Source organism: Notolabrus celidotus, chromosome 8 (assembly GCF_009762535.1).
Source record: "Notolabrus celidotus isolate fNotCel1 chromosome 8, fNotCel1.pri, whole genome shotgun sequence".
In the NCBI taxonomy this organism is placed as follows: domain Eukaryota; kingdom Metazoa; phylum Chordata; class Actinopteri; order Labriformes; family Labridae; genus Notolabrus; species Notolabrus celidotus.
In genome coordinates, this window is record NC_048279.1 from 37,318,677 (window position 1) to 37,342,448 (window position 23,772).

Below are 23,772 nucleotides of genomic sequence, written 5' to 3' on the forward strand. Positions count from 1 at the left end.
TCACTTTAGAGTTTGTTTTAAAAATAAACACGAAACAACAACAAGAGTCAGAGAGACACGGAGGAATTCTAATCCTCTTCTCTCTGATCCTTGAATCCTCGCCTTCTCCTCCTCCTCCTCCTCCTTGTTTACTTGTTAACATCTTCCCTCTCCTACCTTGTCTCCTCTTTTCCTCTCCTATCCTCACCATGTTCTCCTCCTGTCCGTCTCCTCTTCTTGTTTATTATCTTTCCTTTTTCTCATCTCCTTCTTTTATGTCCTCCTCCCTTGTTTCCTCCTCACCAATCCCAACCTCCTCTCCTCCTCCCTCTCCTATTTCCCCTCCTCTTCACTCCTCTCCTTCCTCTCCTTCGTTTCTTTCCCTACTTCTTCTGTCCTTGATTCCTTTCCTTTCTTCCCACCTTGCTCCCTCTTATTTACTTTCCTTCCTCCTGTCATTGTTTTCTATTCTTCTCTCTTATCCTCTCTCCTTGTCTCCTCCTCTTTCTGTTCCTTGTCCTCTCCTCAGTACTCGCCCTCCATCTCATCCCCCTTTAGTTGTTAGTTTTCCTCTTTCTTTCTTTCCTTCCATCTTTAATCCTTTTGTATTTTTTTACACACATCGTCCTCTCCCTTTGTTTTCTGTCTTCTTCTATCAACTCATATTTCCTTTCCTAACTTGTATTCCCCCTATTTTCTCCTCTCCTCTCCTCTCCTCTGTGCAGGACATCCTGTCTCTGACCTCCACCATCAGTCTGTTTCCTGCAGCAGGAAAGCTTGTTCACAGATGCAGGAGGAGGAGGCGAGGGAGGAGGAGGCGAGGGAGGAGGAGGAGGAGGCAGGATGAAGAGGAGGGAGGAGGTACGGAGGATGGAAGGAGGAAAGTCTGCAGGAATGTTTGAGGAAGAGAAAGAAGGAGGCGGGGAAGGAGCAGGGAGGTCAGAGGTCAACATGTAAACAAACAAATCTGAGGACAATAGATGTGGAGGTGAGCGGGTTCAGCTCAGTCACTGATTGGGTGTAAACAGACTTATGTCATCACCTGTTGTCACGAGGAATCGACCAATCAGAGGACAGAAGGTCCTGAGAGTCATGTCGGGACGCCGGTCACCATTCATCAGTCTAAGTTGATAAATATTCAACATATCTGTTCATATATTAACCCCACACCAACATGGTTCTGCTGCATTTACTCTTTGTTCTATTATTAACAAAGACCCAACATCAAGACCGGATCAGATCCAGTCCCATCTTCCAGACAGGACTCAGTCTGATCTCATCTTAATCCACCATGAGCAGAGCACTTTGCAGCATTTAGCAAGTTACAGTGGCAAGGACAAACTTCCTTTAACAGGCAGAAACCTCCAGCAGGACCAGACTCATGTTAGACACACATCTGCTGAGACCGTGTTGGAGAGACAAGGGAGCCCTGTGCACTAGTATGCAGAGTCTGTTTTAATTTAACGGTTTGATAAAATGATATTAGAGTTTATCCTCTTTCTGAAAGAGTGATAAAAGAAACAAAGCAGGACAGATCATCGTCTGATATCTGGATGGTTTAGATCATAAGCTCCAGCTCTCCAGCTCTCTACCTCTCAGCTCATGGTGTCTGCTTCCTTTTGTGAAATATTTAAAACATCTGGAGAGAAAAACGTCTTAACAGTAGAAAAGCAGAAGTGAAATGTTCCCTCTTGGCTCTCTGATAAAGTCACGGCGAGCAGACTTGCAGATGTTGTGTTCCTGTGTGATATCTGAGCCGCTCTGAGCTGTCATCTGCTTATCAGTCACGCTGCAGCAGCAGAGAGGGATCCACTCAGCTCTCCATGTTACCTCTAATCACAACCTGCTGGATCGTTGCAGACGGTCTTCATTCAGGGTTCTGCTTCTCATTCAGGGGTCTGCTTCTCATTCAGGGGTCTGCTTCTCACTCAGGGGTCTGCTTCTCATTCAGGGGTCTGCTTCTCACTCAGGGGTCTGCTTCTCATTCAGGGTTCTGCTTCTCATTCAGGGTTCTGCTTCTCATTCAGGGTTCTGCTTCTCATTCAGGGTTATGCTTCTCATTCAGGGTTCTGCTTCTCACTCAGGGTTCTGCTTCTCATTCAGGGTTCTGCTTCTCATTCAGGGTTCTGCTTCTCACTCAGTGTTCTGCTTCTCACTCAGTGTTCTGCTTCTCATTCAGGGTTCTGCTTCTCACTCAGGGGTCTGCTTCTCATTCAGGGTTCTGCTTCTCATTCAGGGTTCTGCTTCTCACTCAGGGGTCTGCTTCTCACTCAGGGTTCTGCTTCTCACTCAGGGGTCTGCTTCTCATTCAGGGTTCTGCTTCTCATTCAGGGTTCTGCTTCTCACTCAGGGGTCTGCTTCTCATTCAGGGGTCTGCTTCTCACTCAGGGGTCTGCTTCTCACTCAGGGTTCTGCTTCTCACTCAGGGGTCTGCTTCTCATTCAGTGTTCTGCTTCTCACTCAGGGGTCTGCTTCTCATTCAGTGTTCTGCTTCTCACTCAGGGTTCTGCTTCTCATTCAGGGGTCTGCTTCTCATTCAGTGTTCTGCTTCTCACTCAGGGGTCTGCGTCTCATTCAGGGTTCTGCTTCTCACTCAGGGTTCTGCTTCTCATTCAGGGTTCTGCTTCTCATTCAGGGTTCTGCTTCTCACTCAGGGGTCTGCTTCTCATTCAGGGGTCTGCTTCTCACTCAGGGTTCTGCTTCTCATTCAGGGGTCTGCTTCTCACTCAGGGGTCTGCTTCTCATTCAGTGTTCTGCTTCTCACTCAGGGGTCTGCGTCTCATTCAGGGTTCTGCTTCTCACTCAGGGTTCTGCTTCTCATTCAGGGTTCTGCTTCTCATTCAGGGGTCTGCGTCTCATTCAGGTTCTCTTTCATGTAGAAAACGTCTCATTCATATATTTCCTGCAGCAAGTCCACATGACATCAGCAGAGAGAGCGCACGAGTCGAGGTCTGAGAGGAGAGAGAGAGCTGCAGGAGGATCGATGGTGTAACGTCCTGACCACACACACACACACACACACACACACACACACACACACACACACACACACACACACACACACACACACACACACACACACACTCTCTCATACAGGAGGATTAATTAGAAACACACGTGTTCCTGTGTGTCTGCAGAAGCATTCTCTCATTCAACTGGGAATACACACAGACTCTCACTCACACACACACACACACACACACACACACACACACACACACACACACACACACACACACACACACACACACACACACACACACACACACACACACACACAGTGTGTTGATTGGCTGCAGACAGGAGGTCCATAATGTTTGTTTTGCTGATAGTCTAATCTGATTGGTCGACCTCTGCTCTGCAGGATGGTCTGAGCAGACGGCTGCAGAGAGTTCCAGCTCTGTTTAAGGACTAGTTTATATTTCATAACTACTGGTTGGGCATCCATACTCGTGCGTCTTCAGTCCTTTTTGTGTCTTCCTGTGAGCACAGACATGCAAAGGAAAAGCTTTTCTGTTTTCTTTAAGGGAGCAAAAAGAGTCACCACATGGAGAGCATCTCACAGACATCATCTTTCTCTCTCATATCCATGAAGCTGACCTCAGAGAAACTCCAGCTGATCAGAATCATTCACGCCTGAAAAACATCGACCCAAAATCAACAAAGGACATGTCTGATCTGAAACCAACTCTTTGGAAACAAAACTTCTTCTATACAGAAAATAAGTGCTCCACAGTTCCTGCATGATTCCACAGTTTCAAGCAGACCTGAAGGACTCAGGCCTGTAGCGTCTGAATGTGGCACAGCAGGCCTTCAATTAGCTCTTTAATCCGATAAAGACACAATAACATAAAAACATTACAGAGGAATGCATACGCTATAAATAACACAATTAGATCAGTTATTAAAAGTTGGAGGTATTGAGTTAACAAAGTGAAAGCACATTTAGAAAAGTCTTTAAAAAGAGGAGAAGAAGGGTTTCCTCTTGAGGGTCGGGCCCTGAAAGAAAGTCCTTGTCCCCCCTGGCCCCCCCTGGTCCCCCCTCGTTTTAAATATTAAACTGCATTAAAAATATTTCTGTGTGAAGTTCTAAGATATCTCCTCGCTCATCCGTCTCTTTATTCACTGTGTGCAGAGGACAGCGCTGATGTCCCTTCGTCCTCAGAGCCGAGAGGAAAGCTATACGCTTGAACCGTCCCTCGGTCTGGTTCTCTATCAGACCGGGGACTGAATGAAAACCCACGCTCAGCTGCGTGGATCTGCAGCTGTCGAGCTCTCGCTGGTTTGAAGTTGCAGGTTTCTGATCCAAATAGAAACAGAAGCTCAGAAAAGAAGAAATTAAATATGACTTTATTTAATGTTTCCACAAAATCTGTGCAAGAGCTGATTTTCTGCAGATTCCACGACATGTCCTCAAAGAGACAACGCTTCAGACACAGAAACATGATGTTTACTCAGTAAAGCATGGGAGCTTCTGGTCTTCTGCTGCGTCAGTCAGCTGGGCCGAGAGCAACAATAACAAAAAGAGACCAACTCACTGAGGCCAACGTTGACCCAAAAAAAAAAAAGAAAGTGTTTTTGTCCGCGGTGGTTTGAAGAAGACAGAAACATGAACTCTCTTCACTGAAAAACAAAAACAAACTCTAACTTTAACTCTGACTGCAGAAGCATGGCTGAAATGATGGCGATGTTGCGGCCTGTGGTCGAAGATGAACGCTCTGACTCTTGGTGATTATATTCGGGAGAGAGGAATGTGGGTTTTGTCACATCACGGAGCAGCTTCTGTATTTTTTTCATGCCTGGCTGAATCATGAAGGATTGTTTTTCAAGTGGAGCAGCCGTATCGTCTCCCTCGTTCCCAAGGACGTGCGACAAAAACAGCTGTGAGTTGAGAGAGGAGAGAGAGGGCTGTCATTACGTTGGTCGTCGTTGACCGTAGACATAGCAAACTTTGATTTAAAGAAGAAGCCTGTCTGCGTTCACAGAGAGTCTAATGTCAAACAGAGAGTCTGAAACGACTGGTAGCTCTGAAACTCTCAAGAATCTGTGTTCCTGCCTGCAAAAGAAACAAAGTCCTCCTGAGGTTAACTTCAGATTTACACATGATTTAAAGTCTGCAGGTTGTGCTGAGTGATGACTCCCCTTCCTGCAGGAGAAGCTTTAAGTGACGGAGCGGCGGTGTCATATTTCTTTAAAAGCACTCATAGCTGCAGCGCGTCTCCTCAGGGCAGGAGGACTCTCCTTTGTGTTGATTCATTTGCATACATCCCTCCTCCTCCGCTCCGATTGGTCGGGGCTCCGCTACCATGTGCAAACCCACTTCCAAACTTTCTCAGTTGGTGCAAAACTTTCCTGAGCTGAGGAGGATGAAGTGAGAGGCTGGACGCCAGCAGCTGTATGAGTGGGTAAGAACCCGGGAGGCAGAGAGAGGCTGGGGGTGGATGAACAGAGAGGATGATATCTGAAATGTTAGTTTAGTCTTTAAAGGTCTGAAAGTATTTGATTTTAAAATCTACATTTATTCACCAGTTGTTGGATTTGTAAGATTAGAGTGTTGAGACTTTAAACATCATTCCTCTCTTGTTCTTTTTAAATATTTCCTTCTTTTTTTAATATGAATATGATACCTTGATGAATGTGATAATATGAATACCTGAAATATAAAGTCAAACTGGTCTTTGTTCCTTCAGCCTCTGGACGGAAGATAACTTAACATCAGAATGCTGCTGGCTCTGCTTCTGCTGAGTTTTTGTTCTGACGCTCACTCCACCGAGCTGTCATCCATTACAATCCAGTACCGGGTTTGGGAGGAGCAGCCTCCAGGAACCCGGGTTGGCTGTCTGCTGGACGACCTCCGTCAGAGGGATGAAGGGGGCCCTCTGGAGGATTTCCAGGTGGTGGAGCACGGTAAAGCCCTTCCTTTCTCTGTCAGCGTACGGGACGGTGTGGTCTCCACCCAAGGCCGCCTGGATAGGGAGGAGCTGTGCAGGGGGTCGGACCTGTGCGAGCTGGCCTTCAGCGTCCTCTACAGAAAAAGTGGCGCTGTGAACTGCCTGCGGGTTCGTGTGGAGGTGATGGACCAGAACGACCACAGCCCCAGCTTCCCCAGCACGCTACAGGAAGTGGAGATCTCAGAGACAGCTGGCCTCAGGATGCGAATCCCTTTGGACAGGGCGTCGGATCCTGACGCAGGACCTAACGGCCTCCAGACTTACTCGCTGTCCGTCAACCAACACTTTGCTCTGGATGTGAGTGCTGCTCCGGGCGGGACACGGCAGGCGGAGCTAGTGGTGATCAAAGAGCTGGACAGGGAGGTCCAGGACTCATTTGACCTCACTCTGGTTGCTTGGGATAAAGGGAACCCTCCCAGGTCTGGAAGCACGTTGGTCCGTGTTAATATTCAGGACTCTAATGATAACAGCCCCACGTTTGAGGACAGCACCCCCACTGTGGAGCTATCTGAGGACACAGCTCGGGGAACAACCATCATCAACCTCAAGGCCACTGATCCGGACCAGGGCGCCAACGGGGAGGTGGAGTACTCCCTCAGTAAGCACACACGTCCTGATGTCCAGAGGCTTTTCTACGTGGATTCCCAAACTGGAGCCGTGAGTATCGCAGCGCCCCTGGACTACGAGGCCCAGCCTTCTTATGAAGTCGTCATTCAGGCTCGGGATCGTGGGCCCAATGCCATCCCCACGCACTGCAAACTCCACGTCAAGCTTAGAGACGTGAATGATAACGCACCGAGGATACACATGACCTGGACTCCACCCAACTCACCTGTGGCGACTGTCCTGGAGGGGGCGGCAGAGGACACGTTCCTCGCTCTGGTGATGGTCTCTGATGCAGACTCGGGAGAAAACGGCAAAGTGAGAGCGCACATTCAGCAAGGATCCGGCCCGTTCCGCCTTAAACGCATTCACGGCGACAACTACATGATCGTCACCAACGGCAGCTTGGATCGGGAGAGAGTGATGCAGTACAACATCACACTCCTGGCCCAGGACTACGGAGACCCGCCTCTGTCTTGTGTTAAACACCTACCTGTGCGTGTTTTAGATGAGAACGATAACGCGCCGGCCTTCTCGACCTCCTTCTATAAGGCTTCCTTTAAGGAGAACAACATGGCGGGCTACCATGCTCTGAAAGTGGAAGCCCATGATGTGGACCTGGAGCTCAGTGGTCGAGTGTCCTACTTCTTACGCAACTCCAATGAAGTAGACACGAACTCCCAGTCCTTCACAATCCACCAGACCAGCGGTGTCATCAGCGTCCAGCGACCTCTAGACTACGAGGAATCTCACACCTACTCCTTGATCGTGGAGGCTGTGGATCAGGGTTACCCGCCTCTCACCAGTACCACCAAAGTCCAAATCGACATCCAGGACGTGAACGACAACTACCCGGTCATCACCGAGCCGAAACCTAGAAAGGGCGTGGCCTCTCTGAGCGTGCCCGTCAATGCGGACAAGGGGGAGATCGTCACAGAGCTGGGGAACGACTTGGAGGAGGCATCCACCAGTCTGCCGATCGATCGTGCCGTGAGAGAGGGGCTTGGATTCCTAGCATCGACCATCAAGGCCGAAGACCCAGACTCAGGTCTGAATGGACAGGTCAGCTTCCTCATCACTGATGGAAACCCTCACGGACTGTTCTGGTTGGACGAGGCTACAGGCCAGCTGTTTGTTAACACCACCAATGCCACTGAGCTAATCGGGAAGACCTACAAGGTGAACATTGCCGTATCCGACATGGGCAGTCCGAGCCTGACCACCGAGGCGACCCTGGAGGTTGCTTTCATCAACCTCAGGGACCATCTGAAGAACTCTTCGCCTGGTCACCGCGGGCAGCTCAGCTTCACCATGATGATGGCGATCTGCCTGGGAGCAACCTGCCTCCTGCTTCTGTTAGCGATCGCTTTGGTCACGACCTTCTGCCGTCCAGAGAAACGAGACAACCGGGCTTACAACTGCAGACAGGCTGAATCCAGCTACACCCGCCATCCACGGCGCCCTCAAAAGAACATCAGGAAGTCTGACATCCAACTGATACCCGTCATCAGAGGCCGAAAGGAAGAGCCTCCAGAGGATGACAGCGAAGCCGAGCCATTAGCTCTGCCTCCGATGATGCAAGAGGAACAACAGACAGAGAGGCGGTATACCTTAACGTCATCAGTCATGAACACGAGCTTCCACTCCCAAGGCTACCAAGATGTGGACGCCACGCAGCCGGTCACCCAGCACAGCAGAACTCTCCGGAAACCGGGAAACATCGAACTCGACGGCAGTCTGCCTCTGACCCCCGCCACATCGTACCGCTCTCTTCGGAAAGCTAGGAACCCTTCGTCGTCTTCCTCCTCGGCCTCACATTCGAGCACCTTGAAGCGTACGACTCGACCCGAAGGTCCAGAAGTGGAATCGGTGAGTTCAGAGAGCCAGGCGACTCTCAGGAGGCCGAAAACCTCCGAGGGGCGAGGGGGCCGCGACGCAGAACACCGGCAGATCCTTCGAAACCTGGTTCGTCTGTCCATGGCTGCGTTTGGAGAGTCCATTGAGCTTTCATCGGCTTCCCCAGAAGTGCAGGTGAGTTAAAGGAATCCTAACAACAATGCATTATTTATCACGACACATTATTACCAACAAGTGCTGATTAGCATCGATTCTGCAGCATGCTAGCTCTTTAACGGTCACACAAAGCCCTTTGTGATTCCTTATAATGCATGGCTTCATATACGGCCCTTTATTTAACCCAACAATAACCTCCTCCTTACTGTTTATCTGAAGTCACTTTCTCTTGTTTATACCAACTGTTAAAGGCCAAACTCTTCAGATCGTTATTCCTGCACTAGGAAACTATCGTCTGAAGATCGTCTAGCAGAAAAGGTCATTATGTGTAATTTCTGATGACCTCTTAAGAGCCAAAATGCTGCTTAAAAACAAGGTAATGAGGAACTAGTGTGAATGTGTTCCTTTCTGTCATCAAAGTATTTTAGAACAAACACTTCATTAAATGTTGATGAGGATCTGTGGGACTCACTGCAGCGTGAAGTTCCTGCATTAACTTCTCGGCAGCTTTATTGATCAAATCTACGAGTTTGCACTTCATTAATAATTAAAGTGAATGTGTTTCTAACGTCTTCTTATTTGCATTCTGGTCTGTATCTTAAACATTAGCACTAATGCACTTCTGCTGGCTCATTTAAACGTCATTTACCTCCATTTAAAACGTGTGCTCACATTTATTACAACATGTGCTTACAGTTAGTGTTGCAGTAATTAAGTCTCCCCCTGCAGGCTTTGAGATTAATCTGAAGTGAAGTCCATTAGAGAGTAGAAAGCAGGAGCCCCCCCGCCCCCCATCTACAGAGCCCAGATCCCTTACCAGCAGCCTCCTGCATGATGACTTACTCAGACAGCCTTGAGGCTGGGTCGGGTGTGTGGGAGGGGGTGTAACTGGCTGACGGATGGCTGTGAGTTTACTCAGGTGCTCATGTGTCACAGACAGTAAGCCCCTCCAGAGAAAGTCTGACAGGCCTTATTTTACTGAAGATCACGTATCAGATTCATATTCAGACCAGGAGGAGGAGGAGGGGGGGCAGGAGCTCTCGTGTTCTGCAGGATGGGGGGTCCTGGCCGGCTAAAGTAAGCCGTGATGTGTTTGTAGTGTAATCTAAAACCGCTCCGTCACTTACAACTGACCCCAGAAATCACTTTTACCAAGCTGAGCTGCCGGGGGAAGATAAACAGAGTGTGGCTAAAAGCAGCAGAGCAGGAAGACAGAGCAGATAAAACAGACACGCTGGAGAAGTTCCTGATTCATCACAGAGGTTTCAAAGCTGAGCCTGGTGCATGCTGGTCCTCTCATTTAAAGGATTATTCCCACTAAACAAACCTTGGTCCTGTTTTGTTTTAATGTTTTAAAGCCTGAATAGTGAAATAAAGTACTTCTATCATGGATGGCTGATTCCTGCGCTCAATCAATCAATCTTTATTTATAAAGCACTAAATCCCAACAAACGCTCTCCTCAGACTCCAAACGGAGCCGGTCTAGACCGGACTCTATGTTCTATTATTAACAAAGACCCGACATCAAGACCGGATCAGATCCAGTCCCCTCTTACAAACAGGACTCAGTCTGATCTCATCTTAATCCACCATGAGCAGAGCACTTTGCAGCATTTAGCAAGTTACAGTGGCAAGGACAAACTTCCTTTAACAGGCAGAAACCTCCAGCAGGACCAGACTCATGTTAGACACACATCTGCTGAGACCGTGTTGGAGAGAGGGATAGAGGGAGATGAAGAGAGAGAGAGATGATAGTGGGGAGACGGATAGTAGTAGTTGTAGCAGCTGGAGTCTGGACCACGTCCACAGCAGCAGAGATCCAGAGGAACCTACGAGACAAGGGAGCTCAGGGACTCCAGAGAGGACTATGGTTAGTAACTTTAGTGAATGTGGAAAGATCAGACTATGTTCAGCTCAATAATGACTCAATGTAGACCTTTATAAATGTTGTATTTGCTCCTGTTTCAGTATTATTTATCTAAGACTACGTTGATCAGCTTTTAATTGCTTTTAATAAGTTAAATTTGACGGTTTGTTCTGGGCGCTCTCTCTGACCCTGCCCTTCCATGTGTGTACGTGGAATGCCAAAGCCTGATTCTTTATAGCAACAGTCCACCAAGAGGCATGCAGATCATTGTTATGGACTATTGACCAATCAGAATCAAGTATTTATTACAGCCTTGTGATAAAATGTGTGGAGCACTAACACAGACACGTGTAGGCGTCTTCTGGCTTCATGAGAACACATGAGCAGTAACACTCATTTCACTGAGCTACTTTAAGTGTGTGACAGCAGCGCAGCAGGAGGGAGTCTGACTCCAGAGATGATAGAACTTTGAACTGACTGAACGTCGAAGAAGGAGAAGAGACATTCAGAAGTCTAAATCAGCTCAGATCTCAGAGCAGCGTCACAGAGGGCAAGAGTTACGCCAACGCCCAGCAGACCAGAACAAAGACCTCGGCCAGGTCCGACGTCCTCACGTGAGGCCCATTAGAGAAAGGAAGAGGCTTTTTTTTTTACCCAGCATCCTCCTCTCCTCCACCCCCCCATGTCGGCCTAGTTGGCACTCCTCAGGCTTCAGGCGTTCCTCTCCTCCCTCGAGGTCGAAGAGGAAGAGGCCTGCTGAAAGCCTGAGAGGAGGGGAATTTACCGTTCACCTCTACCTTCACTAACACACTAACACACACACACACACACACACACACACACACACACACACACACACACACACACACACACACACACACACACACACACACACACACACACACACGTCCATATTTCGGAGCCCATCCTAACAGGAAACGAGCCAGAGAAGAATAGGCTTTTACGCAGAGGCTGTTTCCCGTCCCTGCAGCAGCATGCACGTGCAAAAACACACAAATGTCAGGGCTGAGACAAAGTCATATATTAGCGTGCACACACACACACACACACACACACACACACACACACACACACACACACACACACACACACACACACACACACACACACACACACATGCTTACCTTCCACAGTGTGTGTATATGTGTGTGTGTGTGTGTTTCCTCCCTGGTGTGCAGAGTGTATCCGCTGTATAACAGAGCTGTCAGCAGAAAGCTTGGAGCAGTGAGGCGGACACACAGTTTCAGTTCTCACACTTCCAAACTTTAAAACAGAGAAAACGCTTCTCCTCTCTTTACCTGAGCGTCTGTGTCACGTCTGTGATGATGACGTGTCACACGCTGCAAACATGTCTCAGAGCTGAGGCCTGCAGAGCTACGATGGTAAAAGCAGACACATGCAGGTTTGAGTTTCAGATTGATCAAGGTTCACAACCTCCATCTCAAACCTGAAAACGAGAGAGCAGATTTGGACTTTGCTACTTCTGTTGTTCTGCAAATACTTGAGTTTCTGAACTTTTATGCATCCTCTAAAAAAGTCAAAAGTTTGATTTCGTTTCAATTTACACGAGCATCAGCTTCATGTTGTGTTTGCTGCAGCTGTAAATTTGAGTGTTTGGTGTGTTGCTCTTGGTAGGACATCCTCAGGGATTCCAGAAGCTTTCCCAAACATAATCCTTTACTTGTATTAAAAAAGAAACACCCTCAAACCTTAAAATTAGACTCCTCTCCAAACCTTCATTGTTCTAAGCCTTCTCTCCCCCTCTCTCCCTCCTTCATCCTCCCTGCAGCAGATCTCCCAGCTCCTCTCCCTCCTCCGGCAGGGTCAGCTGCAGCCGAGGCCGAACTTCAGAGGGAACAAATACTCTCATCGCAACGGCAGGTCAGTCTCACTCCTCCTCCTCCTCTTCCATCCATCATCACACCGTCTCCCTATAGATGATAAGAAGAGTCGAACTTCAGACTCCAACCTGCTGTTTCAAACAGGATTATTAGAGTTTAAAGATGACTTCCACTTGAAGAAACACAGTTTGAGTTCAGCTGGAAGGATCCTGCAGATGTTTCAGAGCTGACAGCAGGGCAGGACCACGCTGTAGATTATGTGTTATTTCCTGCTGCTTGAATCTTTTATTTGACTGTATCTTTATGTAGAGTGGAGAGCGGGACCTCCCACCGTCTGTCTCCTGTGGTTTTCAGTCTGAGGTTTTTAAATGAGAATCATAACGCGAGAGAGAGGCTGGGTTTAGTTTGTGGTTCTTCTGTTTTCACCACCAACACACTTTAAAATGTGGTTTAATGAAAGACATGAGGACACAGATTCTTTCTTATACTGTCAGAAAAGAAAAGTCCAGGTTTTTAAATTTGGGTTTATTTTTTGACATCTCTTGGGGTCTCAGTGACCGGAAGCTTTGCAACATGTCTGAGATGCTTAAGGTGTTCATTCACTAAAAGGCCGAGGGTATTCCACATGCCTGAAGACATAAAACAAAGGTTTACAGAGGGAACGTCCGTCTCCTCAAAGTTAACATTTAGTTTCTGGATTAAAGCTCCAGTGAGGGTTTTTGACTGGTTATGAAACAGACTGAAATTGAAAGCCTCTTTAAGATCTGCAAAAACAAGATCATCACTGACAGAACAGACCCTTTCCATCGTGTATATTAACGCCCTGTGATCACAGTGAGGGGGGAGGCGTCAGAAGCTCGCCAAGGAAATAAATATTGATGAAAGTGACGATTAAAAGACGGCAAGAACGGACGCTGGTGGCCGAGCGGTGTAAGCGCCTCAGTGCAGAGGTCACTGGTTCGACTCCCGGCCGTGACCATTTCCTGCATGCCCCCCCCCCCCCCCCCCCCCCCTACTCCCCACGTTTCCTGTCTCTCTTCGGCTGTCCTATCAATAAAGGCACAAAAGCCTTTACAACAAGATGTGTTTTTCCCCTGAAATAAAAACACAACAAAGGAGATGGACAAATGTAAGATATACCACTTATGTCCACAGGGGGCGGCAAAATCAACACAAACAGAGAGTTCCCTACAGGAGCTTTAATCTGTTGTGTTTTAAATTCCTGATTTGCACCAAAAATAACATTTTTTAGAAACAAAGACATAAAAATATTTGAAGCTTCTTTGTTCTGCAGAATGAGATGACTGTTTGTCTCAGAGGAGCTGAACCACGTCTGCTTCTGGTTAAAATAAAGTCATTGTGCTCTTTAACAAAGAGGCCTCTTTCTGTTGTCACAGACTTGAATTACTGCAGACTCATGCAAACCATTACATGTTGCACACATTGGTCACTAAGATCTCCAAGTGTGTAAAGCTAGGTCCACATTTCAAAGTGTCGTTGTCCCCTGGAGTGTTGCCTCAGTGTTGCTGTACCACTTTTACTGGATATACTGAGGCAGCGGACGTCTCTGAGCGCAGCTACAGTCCCCTCCTGCTGACCTACTCCGACTTACAGCCTGACTTCAAACACAGACGAGTATCTTGATTGGTTCCTCCTCCTCGTTTCCCTCTCCTCATCAGCAGTTGTTTGTTTCAGAGCCAGCTGGCTGCAGGTTTCAGGCTGTGATCTCTGATCAAACCCGGCTGCCTCTGATAGCAGGCGATGAAGGAGACAGCTATCTATTTTAAGAGCTAACAGGTGTTTTTCTTTAAGCGGGATATTCTCAACAAATATGACCACGCAGTTGTTTGTTCCTACTCTCTCTGATACGAGCAGCAGATGTGTTTACACACGCAAGCTCCAGAAACCATTAAAGGTATAACGTAATCCTCCACGTAGAGTTCAAACCCAGAATATGAATCTGTCGTCTGAATGATCGGCATCTCGTTTCTACAGCTGCGTTCTCTGCACACAAGAAGAAAGTGTGTCAGAGGAAAAGTCCACAATAAAAGGACTCATCGAAGGGACCTAGATTTCTCTTTCCATGACGGCAGGGAGAGACGAGCTTCCCTCTCTGAGTCTGACCCAGTGACCAGCTGAGACTGAAACAACAGCAACACACAAACAGGACGCCAAGACCAATGCTCAATGTCACAGGAAGAGTGTCTCATAACCCCAAAACACTGTCCAAGTGTGTGTGTGTGTGTGTGTGTGTGTGTGTGTGTGTGTGTGTGTGTGTGTGTGTGTGTGTGTGTGTGTGTGTGTGTGTGTGTGTGTGAGTGTGTGAGAGAGAGAGGCAGGTTATGGCAGCTCCCTCCAAATGATTCAGAGTGTCTGACAGGAAGCAGCTTCCTCAGCGTCACTGTGGCGTTGAGATTAGATCTGACATCACCTTGATACACACAGCGCTCTGTTTTGACCCCGACACACACACACACACACACACACACACACACACACACACACACACACACACACACACACACACACACACATGTTCGTCTTCTTCAGAACATAGGGATGGAAGTTGTTGTGTTTTTGTGGTTCATATAATCCCGCAGTAATCTGGATTATCTCTCTGAACGGTCTGAAGAGATCTGGATCTTCCTAACCGGAATAAAACGAGGCGGCGTGTTTCAGTCTGACTATCTCGTCTGTGAGCTCACCTTTATCAGGCTGCCACTTCCTGTCTGAGCCCGCCTGCAGCTACACACTCTGATACTACAGCCGGGTTAGAGGTGTGTGTGTGTGTGTGTGTGTGTGTGTGTGTGTGTGTGTGTGTGTGTGTGTGTGTGTGTGTGTGTGTGTGTGTGTGTGTGTGTGAGTGTTTGTGGTTATCTTTGGATTTGTCACCCTAAACCTCAGGCATGTTATCAACATCTCATCTCAGTGTGTCAAACCTCTGATCTCTGAGATTTCACACCGCGGTTCTCTCTGGGTTTTTATCCTCTGGGTTTTTATCCTCTGGGTTTTTATCCTCTGGGTTTTTATCCTCTGGGTTTTTATCCTCTGGGTTTTTATCCTCTGGGTTTTTATCCTCTGGGTTTTTATCCTCTGGGTTTTTATCCTCTGGGTTTTTATCCTCTGGGTTTTTATCCTCTCAGTTTCTCCAAATAAGAAAGTTTGAGGTTATTGTGCTGTGAATCAGTATCTAAAGAGTTAATTGCAGTTATTTATTCATGTTTTAATCTGTACGGCGATGTTATTGGGACCTCTCTGCTCTTCCATGTGCCTACGCTGGCTGGTAAAACCTGAGGTGGGGAGAGCACACCTCCCCTCTCTTTCACATGCATGCATGAAAAGCCATGGCAGGTAGAGCAGCAGCAAAGACCGCGTGAGCATCAGAAGCATGTGACTCTGGTACAATCAGACACAGCAGGAGGGAGGAGCTGGGCTGATGTTCTGTAGGCCGAGCTTGACTTTGTGGCGGACCTGAACTAACGCTCAGTTTAATATCTATCAGCGGATGAGATCATGAAAACCTCTGCCTGTGTTTAATCTCATCTTTCGGGATGTTTCATGCCTTTATTTTGGTCTTTTTCTGCCTTTATTAAGAAGATAGAACAGGTCATTAGGCCACAACAGTAAGAGAGTGTAGGGAATGAAATGTGGAATAAAGGGCCGATGCTGTCAGGGCTGTAGCCTCTGGACACGGACGGACTAGCTGCTGAGTCGGCTCCTCAGATTCAGATTCACATTTTAACATTTCTTTATCGTGTTTTCAGGAAAGTCAAAGCAGTGATTTCCCTTTCAGATCTACAGCTCTGTGTGTGTGTGTGTGTGTGTGTGTGTGTGTGTGTGTGTGTGTGTGTTTGCATCCTGAACAGATATGGAGGTCAGGACTGCTCTGATTGGCAGAGCACCAAAGACAGCGGACACGGAGAGAGCGAGGCCGGGGATGTGGACTGGGAGCCAGGAAGAGAGTCTCCCATAGACCTCCAGCTGGAGGAGGGGCTTAACAACCTGCTCAACAACCCTGGTACACACTTCAGACACACACACACACACACACACACACACACACACACACACACACACACACACAGACACACACACACACACACACACACACACACACACACACACACACACACACACACACATCTGAATTCATACTTTAATATCTGAATTTGGAAGGAGAAATTCCTGAATTTTGTCTTTAATCTGAGAATTAAAAATCATATTACACCTTAAAAAAATGTTTCTGCTCGGCTCCCGTCTGAAAAAATGTCCTTCATGAGAAAGCAGTAACTCAGCCATGTTTGGGAAATGTTAAAGTTAACAAACTTGAGCTCCAGTTTCAGAAGTCCAAACTCCTATCACCAGAAGGATGAAATGAGTTTTAAATCTGAGGTTTGTTGTCACGTGTCTCTCGTGTTTCCTCATGTTGTGACTCTAAATTTAAAGGTTCAGCTCGTAGTGAAACAAAGGCAGCTGAACTTTGACCTCTGGAGAACATACAAACTTCTCACTTACAATGGACACACACTGACAAATGTAGAAAACAGGAAGAGAGCAGGAAATAACACAGAGACAGGTTCTACATCCACTTCCACACACAGGCTCCTCTCAGGGCTCTCTGACTTTAACTGATGTTTGAGAACACGGGGGATGTTTCAGCTCCAAACTCAACTAATGATAAACTCAACTACAGTAAACTAAACTAATTATGAACTAATATATTACGCAATAACTCAGAGCTACAGCTATTATTAAATTATAATAGCATGTTGGGTTGTTAGCATTAGCATGCAGGCTAATTATGGAATAAAAGAAATAAAGTTAAAGCAGCCGAACATCTAAAGCTCATTGTTTAAACGGGAGCAGCACACTGGTATGTAGGCCATCCCTTTAAAGTGTGTGTGTGTGTGTGTGTGTATGTGTGTGTGTGTGTGTGTGTGTGTGTGTGTGTGTGTTAAACAGTTTCTTCCTGGCATTGTGGTGGTCAGAGCCCCGGGGGCGAGCGGAGGGGTTTACCGCCTCATGATGGTAGAGCGAGCTGCGCTTTATGACTGGAGAGAGAGCAACAAAGAGTGTGTGGGAGTGTGTGTGTGTGTGTGTGTGTGTGTGTGTGATGCCTGACTCACCTCTCGCCTGCAGGCTCTATTATCAGTGTAACTCACACCGGAGCCCTGTGACAGCCCGGTGTGTGTGTGTGTGTGTGTGTGTCTCTCTCTCTTATTCTTCTCACCTGTACCTTCTTCTTCTTCAGCCCTGTCTCCATGAATCATCCGAACACATACCAGCCTTTGTTCAGGTCTGAAGATGATGTTACGGGTGTTGAGAGCTGAGTCTATGCCTCAGTGTGTTTCTGTTTCTGTCTCCTTTAGCTGACCTCAGGGACTCCATAAATTACATATCGCTATCAAAAGGTGCTTTTCAACCACAGGAGCTTTCCCCAGGAACCTTTAGAGGATTACTGTGCCTTTCAACAGCAGGAAAGAGCATATAAATTTAGTTCCTTGGTAGCTAATCTCACCCTGAAAAGTCCCTTCTTTTGCAGTAGTTCTCTCCAAAGATCCAGGAACTTTAGGAGGCGGGGCCTGCAAAGCTGAATGTTTCTGATTGGTAGAGTACCCGCAGTGTTTTTGTAACCTCACACACACCCCTGTGATCCACTTGGTTTAATACCTCCTGAACATCGGTCTTCTCTGAGCCTGATGGTGTGACTGCGTCTCTGTCAGCTCCCGGTGTTCCAGTCTGAAGAGTGACCCTGTAAACTGGAGCCCTTCAGCTGAACGTGTCAGTGTTTGTGGAGTTTACAACAGCTGTTGAAACACAGAGGGAGTCCTCGGGAATGCAAACTAGTTTAGTTTTTATTCTCCAAATATCCTCATCAGATATTTAATGATCGTCTAAAGACGTTTGTGAGGGATGCATCCGGCTGAGAGTCTCCAGTTAACAGGGTCACTCTTTAAACTGGAACACCGGTCCATCTCTGAGGTGTCTTTTTAAACATGTGGTCTCACTTTAAGTCGAGTGTTTCAGGTGTTTGTGAATCCTCTTTGTCTCCGGAGCTCGTCTCTGAATTGATGTGCGATGCCATAAAGCACGATCAAAAACAGCACAAGAGTAATCTCCTTCATGCTAACATGCTAACTGTGCTAAACATCCGTTTGGTGACACTTCCCCGTCTGCTCATTGGTTCCTGCAGGTATTCCATCATAAATATCAAACAACCTTCACGGAGACGTTGGAAGTGGAAGCAGGTTTGTCAGGATCTTCCAGTTAAAGCTCCGACAGCTCGATTTAGACCTCAACTCTGACTCCAGATTAAAGAAAGGCATGAAGGTTAATCCACGGGTTAAACTCGGGGACTGAGAGGAGTGTTAGCTTGGAACAGCAGATTCTAATCTGAGAAGGATCCTCTGAAACTCCACCTGTGAGTGAACGAGTGTTCGGAGGATCTGTGGTGAGAAACTGACAAAACAAAGGAAAGAGGAGAGGGGGTTAAATCTGAGGGCAGTGTGTGTGTGTGTGTGTGTGTGTGTGTGTGTGTGTGTGATGGTGAGTTAAATCTCAGCATCTGGTTGTGGTTAGATGAAGGAGACCGCAGCTCTTCAGATCAGTCTGAGAGCGGAGAGATGAAGCCTGCTGAACTTTTACTCCATACATCCTCTGACGCCCGAGTCGACACAGACTGGAACAGTTTACATTCAGCATTAATAAATGAACCCTCTCTATGCTGCGTCTACAGATGATTTAAAGATGAATATATCAATACAGCTGCATGCAGTAAACCATTCTTATCTCCTTATATTAAAGTTAAAATCTGAAGTTTGCTGAGAAGCTCTTTCCTTCCTTCTGATCCAATCAGATGAAACTGAAATAGCAGCAGGAAGAAGAAGAGGACATAAACAGGATGAGAGAAATGGAGTGTGAAACAGAAGGAAGAGGAGTTTTTTGTGTCAGTTTTTAAAGTAAATGAAATAAGACGTATAATCCATGTGTTTGTTTGTGACTCAGAGGCTGAGTATGTTTGTGTTTCTGCTCCGACACACCCGGCGTTTACGCCTCTGACACCGACTGGAATGTCAGACTGGAGGCAGTCAGCGGGACCAGAGGCTTTCTTTTTTCTTCTTCTTCTTCTTCTTCTTCTTCTTCTTCTTCTTCTTCTTCTTCTTCTTCTTCTTCGTGATGTTTGGCCGTCTGTCAGAGTGCACTGGATGCCGTGTCTCTTCCTTCTTCTCTTCCTGACTCGTTCACGAGCAGCACTGAGAGAGAAAGAGAACCTCTGAGTGGTGATCTGTCCTGAATATATCAAGATGGGAACAGATCTGTAAAATCCTCCAGTGTCACCTCGTCTCAATTTGCAAATTTGTGTCATCAGATTTCAAACTGACTTTTTTAAACATCAGATTCTCTCCTAACTTTGTTGCTCTGAGTTTTCATTTCAAAGAGAAATAATCAAGACGTGTCTGAGGTTCAAAATGCAAAGTTTGTTCAGAAGTTCAAACTCTGAGAAAATGAGAAATCATCAATCGTTAGACGCAGAAGTCAGACGCCACGTCTGTCTTCAGGTCCATCCATCCTGCAAAGCTTTGAGATGATACGCTTGATTGAACCAATCAGGGTCAGTTGAGGAGAAAGAGGCGGGTCACTGCGGGCGTGTTCGGTTGAAAGAAGCGGCTGCTGCTGTCGTCAGATTGAGGTTTTGGGTTGGACGCGGTGAAATGAGCTCAGCGGGCAGACATGATTTGAGTTGTGTTGTTTTTAATTGCATGATTAATTACAGCATATCTAAATATATGTTGAGTAAACTGTATTTAACTAAACACATGAAGTCACTAAGCGATCTGCTGAGAGACGATGTGAGCATGTTGGGTAACATCCAGTCCAGCAGGTGGCGCTAACGCTCTCTCTCTCTCTCTCCCTGCAGAAGACGTCTTCTCTGACGTCACTGATCCAGCATGGATGGCCAGACTCTCTCTCCCCCTCGCCGCGGATTACCATGACAACGTGTTTGTCCCAAACGGGCCTCCGTCTCCCGAGACCGAAGTCCTCCCCCGGGACGCCCTGGACTCCTCGTCTTTCTCCACCTTCGGTAAAAACACGACAGTCTCTGTTTTCTGTTCCTTCAGTCAGAAATGGAACCTTCTGTTGATCTTGAATTTATACCATGTTGGAAACAATCCAGATGTTTGTTTAAGAGTCTTTCCAAAGAAGTCTTTTTCACTTCCTTCATAAGCTGCCTTTTCACCAGGTGAACTGGTCCTACCAAGACTTGTAGCACTACTACTAGACTAGTAGTAGTACTGCTCCAGCCCCAAACGTGTAGCCAGACTCACTGCCCTCTGTTGATAGAGAGAGAGGAGCGGGTCTTAGGGAAACTAAAATGTGTTAGCTGAGCAGAGAGAGGGTCACAGGGATGGATGCAAAGAGAGAGGGAGTAACCTCATGTGATTAAATTATTAAGCTAGCTTAGCTGCAGCTAACGTACTCCACCGGAGCCTCAAACCAGGTATACCAAATACCTGTCCCGGACACGCCTTCAAAATAAAAGCATTGTGTCAAAATAAGGGAGTCTCTGCACAGACAAAAACACATCAGGCTTTTGTTTTGAAAAGGCATCCTGAAGTGCTTTAATGCTAGTTTTGTCATGCTTTCAACATTATTGAACTTAGCTCACATAAAACCATTACAGACCATGATGGGTCATTTCTGTCTTTAGAGAGCACACTTCGTACGTAATGAACCAGACCGGACAACGTGGTGGAAACACACCGAAAATAAGGCTTTTGAAAAGTTCCCTTATACGTCTGTCGTCTGACCAAAACTTAAAACCTCTTCCTCCTCCTCCTCTTCCTCTTCCTCCTCCTCTTCCTCTTCCTCCTCTTCCTCCTCCTCCTCCTCTTCCTCTTCCTCCTCCTCTTCCTCTTCCTCCTCCTCCTCCTCCTCCTCCTCCTCTTCCTCCTCCTCCTCCTCCTCCTCCTCCTCCTCCTCTTCCTCCTCCTCCTCCTCCTCCTCCTCCTCTTCCTCTTCCTCCTCCTCCTCCTCTTCCTCCTCCTCCTCCTCCTCCTCCTCCTCTTCCTCCTCCTCCTCCTCCTCCTCCTCCTCCTCCTCCTCCTCCTCCTCCTCCTCTCAGGTAAATCTCCAGAGAAGGACGGCCCACTGGGCGGAGCTCTCCTGTCCGAGGTCAGCACGCTCTTTGAGATGCTGATGACACAGAAGGCCGACGCCCACCCCGGCCCGCGGCCTGACGTCCTGTACCGGCTCTCTGCGGCGTACCGGCGCTCGCTAGGCCTGGATGGGACCACCTCTAGCGCAGCAGCAGCAGCAAAGAACTGTGGGAGCTCTGAGAAGAGGTCAGGCCTGGCTCCGCCCTCAGGGTTTTACCAATGATCGGTGGAACACTGGAAAAGACTGATGGCGCTCCGAGCAGGACGAGGAACAGGACTCTGTGTTTGAGGAGGTTTTATTTTAGAGGCTTTTTGTGATCACGTTCTTTATTTTGAATTTATTGAATGACTGCAAATGTAAATAATAATGTTACTATAATTATAAACGATCCGTGACTTTATATCGATCTGTGCCAGTAAGAAGAGTTCAGAGTATTCAGCGGTTTCACTTCAAACAGACGTCTCTGAGGTTTTCGACGCTCGCTCCGTTCACCGTAAAAACTCAGGACCAGGAGAAGACGGCAGCTCAGAAAACACAACATTAAAATCACTCTGTCCCGTGTAATGAAGGCAGAAACGCCTGAAAACAACTTTAAACTATCTCAACGTCATCCACAGTCTTCATGTTTCTGAGATAAGAATTTAATTTATAAGCTACAAGTTAAAATCAGGAACAGTTCTCTCCTCTCTAAACACAACAGGAAGTACTGACCCGAGCCGCAGACAGCTTTAGCCCCTCCTCTTTACAGCGTGATCACGTCTGATCAGACTTTTAACCACTAACATGGTAAACTTTGAGATGAAGCTAAGATGGAGGTCTGTTAGAGACTCTGCCTTGATGACAAAAAAACCCAAATGTGACTTTATTATGAGATAAAAAATAATAAGTATGAGATGAAAATGTGAAATTATGAGAAAAGGTCAAAATTATGAGATATGAAAAAATATTCTGAGAAAAATGTAATTATAATGTGATTAAAAAAATACAGAAATATGGGACATTAAGTCATACATCACTGAAAGAGAGGAGATTTAATAAATTTAAGGATTCATGGAGTGGAATAAAAACAGGTTTGATGTGACGGTAAACAGGAAGTGACGGTAAACGGGAAGTGACAGTAAACAGGAAGTGACAGTAAACAGGAAGTGATGGCTGGGATTTCAATCAGAGAGGGAAGACCTGAAAGTGTCCAGGGTCAGGGTTAGGGTTAGGGTTAGTCCAGAGAGGAGACAGAGCGGATTCTGAGGGACAGCGTCTGTCAGGACGTCATAAACTTGGCTGCAGGTTTGTTTTGTCGGCCGTGGACCGGGTAGGAAACGCAGCTTTGTCTTTCTGTTTCTCCTCGAGTCTAAACAGAAATGTGCTGAACTAGATTAGATTAGATTAGATTAGATTACATTAGATTAGATTACATTAGATTAGTGAATAGATCTAATCCAGTAGAATGCAGGGAAGACGACGTGTGTTGATGTGTTTGAAATCCGTCTCTCTCGGCTAACTGATGATATAAAGGTTGTAAAAACGCTTAGAGCTGGGGTCACTGTATGTTGAAAACCACATGAACAGCACTTTGTAAATATTTTTGTAAAACTCTTTTTATTAAGAAATGTTTTATATATTGAAAGTTGCTTCTGTATCTTTTTTAAAATAAAGTTTGTATCATTTTTTACTGATTTTTTAAAGAAAATTTGATGTTTTCGTGTCTTTTAAAGCTCAAAGAAATCAAGAACAACATGAAGACATCATGTGTGTGTGTGTGTGTGTGTGTGTGTGTGTGTGTGTGTGTGTGTGTGTGTGTGTTCACAAACATCTGCACACATCTGCAGACTGGCCCTCCGTCTGTGGGATCAGACGAGGAGTGAACAGTGAGATGATTCAGTGACTCGGTGTGAGTAGAGCACCATCTAGTGTCTGAAGGACAGTTTACACTGAGAGAGGTTTATGGACCCTGTGGACCAAAACATGAAGAACAGCACCACCTGGTGGCTGCTGGAGAGAACACATCAGCACAGACTGATGCTGCATTGATTCATGGCTCTCAGGGTTACAGGACTGATCAGTGTGTGAGTGTGTTTCATATAATTCAGCTTCACAGCGCTCAGCTTCCTCAAACTTATGAGTCACTCACTGCAGGAAGTTGGAAACGTGATTTGACTGATCGTTATTTGGAGGAGAGGTCAGCGGAGAGAGCAGGAAACATGGTGGAGAGAGTAAGGAGTGACGTGCAGCAGAGGGGCGACCCCCTTTGAGGACTACAGCCTCAAACTGATGTGTGTCTAACATGAGTCTGGTCCTGCTGGAGGTTTCTGCCTGTTAAAGGAAGTTTGTCCTTGCCACT

At 46.8% G+C, this 23,772-nt stretch overlaps 1 protein-coding gene across 2 annotated transcripts; it reads left to right on the forward strand.

The window, feature by feature from the left end:
• Positions 1-5,294: 5,294 nt before the first annotated feature.
• pcdh12 (protocadherin 12) lies at positions 5,295-23,121 on the forward strand. Of its 2 annotated transcripts, none has more exons than XM_034689195.1 (6): positions 5,295-5,384; positions 5,670-8,564; positions 12,224-12,315; positions 16,142-16,293; positions 20,194-20,358; positions 21,400-23,121. In XM_034689195.1, the coding sequence occupies exons 2-6, from the start codon at positions 5,700-5,702 to the stop codon at positions 21,654-21,656; spliced, it is 3,531 nt and encodes a 1,176-aa protein (XP_034545086.1). In that variant the 5' UTR covers positions 5,295-5,384; positions 5,670-5,699; the 3' UTR covers positions 21,657-23,121. The 2 variants fall into 2 exon arrangements, with proteins under 2 accessions (XP_034545086.1, XP_034545087.1); XM_034689196.1 differs by having other exon boundaries at positions 12,227-12,315.
• Positions 23,122-23,772: the final 651 nt, after the last annotated feature.

Excerpts from the sequence above, each read along its gene's own strand:
- pcdh12 (XM_034689195.1), top strand. The coding sequence starts at position 5,700 with ATGCTGCTGGCTCTGCTTCTGCTGAGTTTTTGTTCTGACGCTCACTCC. Across the intron at positions 8,565-12,223 it reads CGGCTTCCCCAGAAGTGCAG|CAGATCTCCCAGCTCCTCTC; the intron begins GTGAGTTAAAGG and ends TCCTCCCTGCAG. Across the intron at positions 20,359-21,399 it reads CTCGTCTTTCTCCACCTTCG|GTAAATCTCCAGAGAAGGAC; the intron begins GTAAAAACACGA and ends TCCTCCTCTCAG.